Raw genomic sequence first — 9,836 nt, 5'->3', positions numbered from 1 at the left:
GCCTCCGGCCAACATTTAATTGCAGACAATAGTAAAACACATACCAAGCACAACATCTAATTATGTATAACTTGAGACCTGTTATTGACACAATTATTTATTCTCATGGAATTTCTGGTCCATATGGCAAATTTAAACATTACATTTCTTGGTAATTTCAATTATATACAAAGGCATTATTTCAGGTATTACAGTATTTATTTCAATTTTGACAAAGCAATATACAAGCACCAAATAAGTTGTGGACATTAAAGCAGCCACACATATATTTACAATGACACAAGGATTCGTCAGGTCTAAATGGGGAGCATTGTAACATTTCCCACCCATAAGACATTACAAATAAGACTGAAGTGCATATCATTGTACAGTGCTAGATAATTCTGTTCAATCAGGGGATTCCATTTTACAAAAATGACATCTTGCTGAACAATCAGTCCAGGATAAAGCGCATTCAATTGTGACCCTTTCTGTTTTTTCATCAGTGAACTACTAGCACATCAGTGAGCTGCTCAATCCACACTCCTCGCTTTCCATACTGTTACTCCTCCCTTTCATCTCCCTTTAGAGTAGGTCCTTTAAAATAATGAATACCGTACTATCAACTAGCTTCCTTTCCTTGGTCTATGTCATTGTCCTCACTGATTCAAATGCACCGAATAAGTAAAATAATTAGTAAAGCTAACGTTTCTGAATAAAATCTGTGTACTTTCTGCAAATGCCATAAAGTTAATTTACGTATAATGTCGTAGTTATAGTGGGTTAGTCATAGTAGGGAAGTTCTGTAACTATGTACACAAATGTATGCATCGTTGTAAAAACTGGCTCCACCCACGTAGCAATATTCAAGTACGTATGTTGACCTTGCCAACAGATAGGGAAGTTAAAGTGAGTACTTTCTTCGTTCTCCCACATCTGTCAGGACAATAAAATGAATAGGAAAGGAAGCACTATACATTATACAGCCAATAGGGTATACAGTACATCCCTTGTACATCTCAGTTCACACTACCTACTACCTCTGAACTCTATCTATCCTATCTGCCCTCCAGTGCCTTGTCTCGGGCGATGACGGCCTCATCAAACTTGATCATGAGAGTGGTGCCCTTGTGCCAGTGCACAGTGACCTTGGCAGGGAAGCCGCTGTGTGTTAGAATGGCCTCCACCACACCCCCGGTGAAAGCGGCACAGTTGAGCGTGCTGTTCTCTTTGGGCACCGAGATGAAGGCGTTGATCAGGGGCTCTTTCTCAATGATATAGTAGGTCTTGTCGTCGTCGTTGGCCTGCTCCAGCTTGTCCGCTTCCTTGCCGAACAGGGCCCTCCACACCGACACCTGGGGAATCGAGGGGGAACGGAAGGCAGAGAAAGGTGAAGGTTTGTTTGTGTTTATGCTTATGTCAGAGGCCAGGTCTGTTGAAGTGGAGGTCAAGTCTGAGGCTATATTTGTATTACATTAAAGCCTAATGTTATGTTAATGTTAGTATAATGTCAAACATTGGTTGTTATTACACTAATGAAAAAGTCTAGTGTGTGAATCACACACAATGTGCAAAGTTCTCTTGGTCATACCTTGATGAAGAGCAGTATGTTCAAGACTTTGGTTTCCCTTTTTCCATTCTTCTCTCTCAACACCAGCACATCCAGCAGGCTGGCCCCCACGCCTTGACCCAAGTCTGCCAAGCGTGCCTGCAGCTCGGACACAGAGTACACCCGACTCTGGCAGTATTGCACCATTTCAGAGAAGAGTAGGGCGAATGCGCTCACGCTGACCTCAGTCTTGGGCCTGGTGAGCGAGCGCTCTAGAATCGCAGACTTGCCCCTGGTGAAGCGAGTCTCCATTTTCTACACGGGAAGGTGAGGAGAGTGAGTGATTGTCAACAACATCAGAATACTGGTGTATAATAAAATATCAGCGAATGACTGTTGGTGCTTTCAAGACAACTGGGAACTCTGGGGAAAAAAAGAGGTCAAATCATGACATAATCTTCAAGTCGTAACTCCTGAAGGATGCCGGAGTTGGATGACAGTTCAAATGATTTTTCCCAGTCATCTATTTCAACACACCAGCAAACGTGCTACTACGGTTAGATACTCTTGAACAGAATATGAATAAAAACAAGGATTATTTCGTTCAATGAACACACATTGTGGAAAGCTGACTCTAAAACATGCACAAAGAAGAAATAAACATAGCAAATACAATAATAAAATGATTCAAATTAATCTTTCTCACCAATTTCTGTTGTTGTTCTTAACAGAACAATTGGCAAACAACACGTTTTACTTCCTGTTCCGGGGGATACGTCACAGTGACAGATAATGATATTAATGATGAAATATCTTCCGTTTAAACATTATGGTATTGATACAATTATTTAAAATATTACAGTTTTCATAAATCACTATTTTAAATAGATTTTTTTAAACCTATACAAATTATAAGAATATAGCTAATTATCATCCAGTAGAGGCCACTATTGTCCAATTTATCCACTGGTAATGGATGGCTTTCTTAATGTCACAAAAGGAAAATTAATATAGGGGCCAAAATTCACCTCATACACTGAGAATAAGAGGGTTGGGGATGGAAAAAACACACAAAAACAAACAGACATTGGCTGCTATTCTCAATGCAGCAGTCACTGAAGTGTAATAGACTTTGTTCCCCTTTACTCCCAACCACCAAAACCTCATAAGCCAATGAACACCACCTGCCATGGGACGCTAGTGTCATGAGTCAGGAACGTTACTGTCATCTGAAAAAGCATACATGCCCTGATTATAGTGTCTGCCTACTACATTGGCTTGTTTTTTGGGAATTTGTTAAGTGTCATTTCCAATAAGGTTACTGGGCTTCCCTGACATTGACGGCCCCTCTCCTCTATGCATCGTGGAACACATTTACCAGACTTCACCATCTGTGTGTGTCTGTGTATATGTGTGTGTAATTACATCCATATGTGTGAAAGGAAATACTGTGATGACTAATACAAACCAGCATATCTTCAGCACTTCTCTTGTCTCTTTACGCCTGATCTCGTCACAATCTTGAAAGGGCCTTATTTGTTTTCTGATGACAAACTTTGACTTTGAGTAAGAACCAATCAATATTTGGAGAGTTATTTCATCTATTGGGACACCACATTACAAACACATTAATTCCCCGAAGTGGGAAGTGAAACCAGCTTTAGGTACTTGAAACAAAGCCTTATTGAGCACCTGGACATTCTGCTTGTGGTTTGTCATGAGTGGTTATGGTTTGTCATAACAGAGTGTTGGACTGTAAGAGATAAGAAGATCTGGGGATTGTTTGTGGGTTTAGTTTAGCCTCTGGATCTGGTGTGATACAGCTGCACTCAGAATGACTACAGTGATTCTATGGCTCTTCATTGTGGCTGGAACGTGCTACAGCGTTCTCTGTTCAGGTAACCTGTGTTAATGGACTGAAATTACATGTTTATTTGGGTTCATATGTCTGAAAGTGTGGCTGCCATACTGTGTTGTCCGTACACATCTTCATTGGCAACATATGCTTCTATCGTTAAACTGAGAGCTCAAATGAACACAAAAAGTCACTAGTATTTAACTGGTGTACGATACATTAAATACCCCAAGATATTATGAATATGAGTATGAATGAAGCCCCAGGTGAATGTTTGCACTGAGTCTGTTGTGGCATGAACGAAAAACATTTGTTTTAGTTTCAGAGGACCACCTGCGGGACATGGGCAGTTTCATCAGTGCCGTTGAGCAGGCTGAGGACTCTTACCCAGACCTGTCCCCACTAGCCCTGGTGAGGACCCACTCGCCCTGCACTTCCTGGGGGCCTCCAACAACATCAGCCACACCCACACTTCTGTGTTCGACACTACTCTCTTTGGCTTCTTCGACAAAGCCATCCACCGTTTTGTGACGGACTGTGGTGAGGAGAGAGGGGTCGTTCTGACCCAAGATGGCACCACAGTGGCCATTGCTCCCATGCTTCTAGGCATCGAGGTGGGTCTGAAAGCTAAGCTGGAGGGCACCCCTCCTCTGGGCATGTTTCCCCTCACCTTGGCCAAAAACCTAGGGTTGTCGTTCCTTAGCCTCCAGGACTTTCCACCCGCTCTGCGTCTGGGGCCGGACGGCTGCTGGGACAACGTGACCCACCCCAAGGTGTTCCAGCTGTTGTGGGTGCCCACCCTGGCCAGCGATGCCCTCATCAAAGGGGGAATTGATGGGTCCATCTTGGGCATGGATCTTGCCACCCTGGCCCCCTCTGAACAGCCTGGTAAACTCAGCAAGGTGCTGAAGGGTTACTACAACCATGTCCTGGAGGGGCAAGACCTGGGGATTGTATCCAGCCACATCGGCCCCAAGCGCAGGGAGATTGCCCAAGCCCTGCTGGGCACCCTGGACAACCAGAGGCAGGTGATGGAGACCCCATACCTGGTGTGGAGGCTGGAGGACAATCAGTGGATAGCCAAGGATACAGGGGTGGAAAAAGCAGTGAGAGACGGAATGCTGGAATTTGTCCACAGGTACTGGGGTGAGTCTCAGGATGGGGGAGAGGGAATCATTTACCCCTGTAATTATGACATTGTAGGGGATGAATGGCTATTCATTTGAAGTCTACAGAAAATTGGTCTGTAAATATGAAGAGTATATAGGTGACCTTTGACCCCCTCATCCATTCACAGATATTAACAAACCCTTTATACTAAGCTTCATAGATGGAGACAAGTGTCCTGTACAATTACTGAAGCAGTCATATTATAGTGTAATGAACACGATGGGAGACAGAGAGCTGGTTTCAAGCGCAGGGTGCAGCAGGTGTTTATTGTAAAGGACACAGGAGGAGGCAGGTAGCTGGGTCTAGGGGCAGGCAGAAAGTCATACACAGGGGGTCCAAAAGGGCAACAGTACAGGCAGGGAAAAGGCTGGTAACGTCGTCCAGGAGATCAGACAATAGGTTGATAACAGGAAATCCAATAGACTAAAGTACAGGTAAGGAAGAGGCAAAAGGCATCGTTTGTGAGGCAGGCAAAAACTATGAGGATTAAATTACGGGAAAAACAGTGCTCTGAACAGAAGTGTGTCACAAAACAAACAACACATAACGATGGGGTGCAAAGAACTGAACTAAATAGTGTGTGATAATGACATACAGGTGTGTGAACAGGTGATCCGAATTCAGGTGATTGGGATCTGGAGAGTGAGCTGCGTTCACGAGGATCTATGTGTTTGAGAGTGTGAGTTGGAAGCAGACGTTACACATAGCAAATCTTGACATGATGTTACACGGTATAACTTGAAGCAATATGTAATGACAAGAGGCTATAACAGGAATCAGGGTTGTGAGATCATTTGTTTTATCACTCCAACTCCTAAATGCATGTCCCCCTCAGCTTTGTGGTGGGTTCTGACGGGTACATCTACGAGGGGCGAGGCTGGCATCACCTTGGCACCCACACCAGGGGACAGAACTGTTACAGTTACGGCGTGGCCTTCATTGGCAACTACTCCTCCTCTCTGCCCTCGTGCCACACCCTGGATCTGGTGCACCAACACCTGGCCAAGTGTGCAGTGGACGGCGGGTGCCTGCAGGCCAACTTCACCCTCCACGGGCACCGGCAGCTGGTGGACACCTCCTGTCCAGGAGATGCACTCTACTCAGAGATCAGGGGCTGGGAGCACTTTGGGGTGAGAGACTGTTCAGTATTATAGGCTACTATACTGTTAGTCAATGTCAAATGTATCCGTTTAATACATACACAATCAAAAGGTCATCACAGTTGCGCCAGAACACTATTCAGTCATAATACAATTGTGCCCTTTTTCATACATTAGACATTAGTGATAAACACCAACATTAAGCTGTTTGTGCACTGTTGATATTGATGCTGCTGACACGTTTTCATCCGGTGTTATCTTGATCACTCATTACAGCAATCTTTTACAGGAAACCAGCTCATCAAAAAAGGACCAATGAAGAAGACAAGCATGTAAAAATCAGTGTGGAATAAAAACAGTTTTGTCAAAATGTTTCATCGGATTGTATGGGGGTATCAGTTTGTTATGTCCATGATAATAGTGTGTTTTAGAGTTATAACAGCGTATAACACTCACCCTTATGGTTGTCACTGCTTCACATTACAGTATTGTAACACAACAGAGAGACATGTGTACTGACCAAAAATATAAAAGCAACATGTAAAGTCCCATGTTTCATGAGCTGAAATAAAATATCCCAGAGATTTTCCATACGCACAAAAAAACGTATTTCTCTCCAATATATTGCAGAAACGTGTTTACATTCCTGTTAGTGAGCATTTCTCCTTTGCCGAGATAATCCATCCACCTGACAGGTGTGGCATATCAAGAAGCTGATTAAACAGCATGATCATTACACAGGTGCACTTTGTCCTTGGGACAATAAAAAGCCACTCTAAAATGTGCAACTTTGTCACACAACAAAATACCTCAGATGTCTCAAGTTGAGGGAGTGTGTGATTGGCATGCTGACTGCAGGAATGTCCACTAGAGCTGTTATCAGATAATTGAATGTAAATGTATCTACCATAAGCCACCTCCAACGTCGTTTTAGAGAATTTGGCAGTACGTCAATCGGCCTCACAACTGCAGACCACATGTAACCACGTCAGCCCAGGACCTGCACATCTGACTTCTTCACCAGTGGGATCGTCTGAGACCAGCCACCCGGACAGCTGATGAAACTGAGGAGTATTTCTGTCTGTAATAAAGCCCCTTTGTGGGGGAAAAACTAATTTGGCTGGGCCTGGTTCCCATTTGGCTGGGCCTGGCTCCCCAGTGGGTGGGCCTATGCCCAGTCATGTGAAATCCATAGATTAGGGCCTAATTTATTTAAATGGACTGATTTCCTTATATGAACTTATAACTCGGTAAAATCGTTGAAATTGTAGCATGTTGCATTTATATTTGTGATCAGTAGAGCTGCTTCTGCCGAGAGAGAGAGAGAGACAGTGACACTGTTTAATCAACACTGATTTAGCTATTTTCATACACTTTCAATGTATTAAAAGTACAGTATAATGTCAAATATCCAACACTGGTCATTGTTGATACCTAAGCATACTGTAAATAGTATTGATTAATTCTGTAATGAATTTAATATAGCCTACTTTAAATAGCCTGTCGTCTTAAATTTTTTAAGCGATTTTTTTAACCAACACATTTTAATACTGTATTGCATGTTTTATGTATTTCTCTAACCCTTTTGTATGCGAATTGCCAATGCCAATAAACCATCATAAATAACGTTTTTTTCCAGTGACATTGCGTAAAAATTTTAGAGGATCTGTATTCATTAGGGAGAAATAGGATTGGTCCGGGGCAAATGAAACAACAGGATAAATAAATGTGCTCATAAATTTACGCACGCTGTGCGCAATAAGGAACGTGTCACCATAGAAATGGAATCTAGATTATAATTCTATGTGCGTCACAATGTCCAATAACATACATTTTAATTCCTAATTCTATGTGTATTACTCAGAGGTTAAATTATTCACAATCACAACCGACCTACAGTATATCGATAGCAAACGCGAATTCTTCATTCAAGTCAATCAAAAAATATATATATATTTGTTCCTGTTCTCAGTAAGGTAAGTAGGTCTTCCCATAATGAGAAGGACCGATATTGCACGCATTCGACGTTTTAGAAAAATAACGTTACTTGGATCATATCGAATCTATTAGCTATACAACCAATTTATCGATCATCTAAGATGACTTGCTTCCTCATCATAATTAAGGTCTCATTAATCTCATCTGCACTTTCATTGTTTATATTGCATGTTGTTGTTCTATGTAAGGTATAATGTATATTCCTCCCATTTAGATAACTTTTTCCAGCATTCATTTGAAAAAGACAGATGTACTGCTGTAGACATCTGGTATTGGGTTCTGTGCTCATTAACCCTAGCTCTTTCTGCAGAGCTTTGGCCAACAAAAACAAATGATCAAAAAGGCCTCATCACTCTCCATGGAGGAGCAGTTAGTTTGTGCCATGAACCAATTCATATCACTCTCTACTTGCCACATTCTAACTGGTTTAGTCACTAATTGAAGACTATTGCAGAAAATGCTCAAAGGGCAATTCTGTAAGTGGAAAGCCCATGGAAGGCTCCCACTGGCCCTCCCGCTGAGACCAATGAAGGCCTGGCTCCTGGCAGGGAAAAGAGTCTTCTTGGCGTGAGTACAGTGTTCTCAGACTATTTTTTAATTGTACGAAACGTTAAACTCAAGTTACCAAATTAAGTATATTACATCATTAGACAAGGTTAAATGATAACCTGAATGTATCAAAATATATTAGATGACAGCAATAGTTTGATAGTGTAGACAGACATAGACTGATACATTTCTATATTCACATGAAGGCGTGAGACAGAGATATGGAAGAGATGGAGGAAGGTCTGTGTAGCTGAATTGGTAAGGACTATGTAGAGCAAACAGTACACCCACTGTAAAGCATTTAAGATATCAGCAAGCTCGTTTTTGTACCCAAAGAGAAAAACAGTAGCTATCAGTTCAAATTAATCATTTTTCCCATCATTTCAATGATGGACCAGTGTCCAGTCTCACTTGATACATCAACGGTCTGTTAATTACATATTATGTTGTTACATAGACTTGGGATGCAGAGAGGGGCCTGGAGACAGAGATAGTTCTCTTGGTCAGTTGCCAGAGAGTTCAGGATGAATTAAGGATGTCCGATGTCATCGTGGACACGGCGCCCAACGGAGCCATCCAGCTTCTGAAAGAGAAATGTTGGAAGTTGAACTTCTTGCATCTAAAGGATGAGACATGCCAGGCCACTGAGGTAAGACATACGAGCCATCTGCAATGCCAATATTGTTTCTTTAAAATAACATGTCAAGCATCTTTGTCATTTCTGTGTATAATATGGTGTTCGAAGTTGGTCAATATTACATCGGAGTTCCTATCAACTTTGGATGTATTTGGTGTGTTGTCTTTGTGAAATAGCTATAGGATAGTTATGTATCTCTCTGTCCATTTACAGCTCACTGAGCTGTATGGACATTCTGAGACCTCTTCAAAGGAAACTCTAATTGACGAGAAAAGTCCAAAGACCAAGTGCCCGGCCAGTGTCGCTGGGGCTGCTGACATTGACAACACCAATGAGGAGGCTTCAGAGGAGTCTCCAAATAAAAATGTGGTGGACATTCAGGCTGAGCCACTGGACCTGGTCAGTGTGGAGAAAGAGGCTGCTGGAGATGGAAATGTCCTCAGCAAGGTGGTGAAGCCCAAAGGGTGGCTGAAGGAGGGCTGCAAAGATCAGCGAACCCCCAAAATCTATGTTATGATTGCGGAACTCCCAAAGGTAAGGAACTAGACGCCTGTTTCGTAAATGAAAGGTCAAGTGTCTTTGCAAGTTGGGTGTATCAGAGTTGTCTCAAACTGGACAATATTACAAAAAACCTGCTATAATCTTTGACTTTGGATGTCTGTGGTATGTTTTGTGAAAAAGGAATGATATCTGTTTTGTTCTTACTCTTTCATTGCTCTGCATTGTCTGCTTAGTCCTATTTCGGATCCACTGAGAGCTTTCCTGAGATGTGTAGCAGAGGTCCTGAGGTGTGCAGTGGAGTGCCCGAGGTTAGTAGCAGAGGTCCTGAGGTGACCACCAGAGGTCCACGGGTCTGCAGTAGAGGTCCAAAGGTATGCAGTGGAGTGCCTGAGGTGTCAAATGCAGTGGGAGAGGTGTCAAGTGACACAACGACGACAGAGGCTGCTGAAGACCTTCTGGACACTGGAAATGTCCTCAGCAAGGTGGTGAACCCCAAAG

At 42.6% G+C, this 9,836-nt stretch overlaps 1 protein-coding gene and 1 pseudogene across 1 annotated transcript; one reads left to right on the top strand and one right to left on the bottom strand.

The window, feature by feature from the left end:
• Positions 1 to 176: 176 nt before the first annotated feature.
• trappc5 (trafficking protein particle complex subunit 5) lies at positions 177 to 2,305 on the bottom strand. Its single transcript, XM_014177308.3, has 3 exons — positions 2,235 to 2,305; positions 1,571 to 1,843; positions 177 to 1,334 (listed from the first exon to the last, which is right to left on the bottom strand). The coding sequence occupies exons 2-3, from the start codon at positions 1,838 to 1,840 to the stop codon at positions 1,038 to 1,040; spliced, it is 567 nt and encodes a 188-aa protein (XP_014032783.1). The 5' UTR covers positions 1,841 to 1,843; positions 2,235 to 2,305; the 3' UTR covers positions 177 to 1,037.
• A 1,411-nt stretch (positions 2,306 to 3,716) lies between these two features.
• LOC106586547 (N-acetylmuramoyl-L-alanine amidase-like) lies at positions 3,717 to 5,662 on the top strand (annotated as a pseudogene).
• Positions 5,663 to 9,836: the final 4,174 nt, after the last annotated feature.

Source organism: Salmo salar, chromosome 02, assembly GCF_965601325.2.
Source record: "Salmo salar chromosome 02, fSalSal1, whole genome shotgun sequence".
Taxonomy (NCBI): Eukaryota; Metazoa; Chordata; class Actinopteri; order Salmoniformes; family Salmonidae; genus Salmo; species Salmo salar.
Note: the sequence above shows the minus strand (reverse complement) of the source record. Positions and strands in the feature narration are given on the sequence as shown.

Excerpts from the sequence above, each read along its gene's own strand:
- trappc5 (XM_014177308.3), bottom strand. The coding sequence starts at position 1,840 with ATGGAGACTCGCTTCACCAGGGGCAAGTCTGCGATTCTAGAGCGCTCG. Across the intron at positions 1,335-1,570 it reads ACATACTGCTCTTCATCAAG|GTGTCGGTGTGGAGGGCCCT; the intron begins GTATGACCAAGA and ends TCGATTCCCCAG.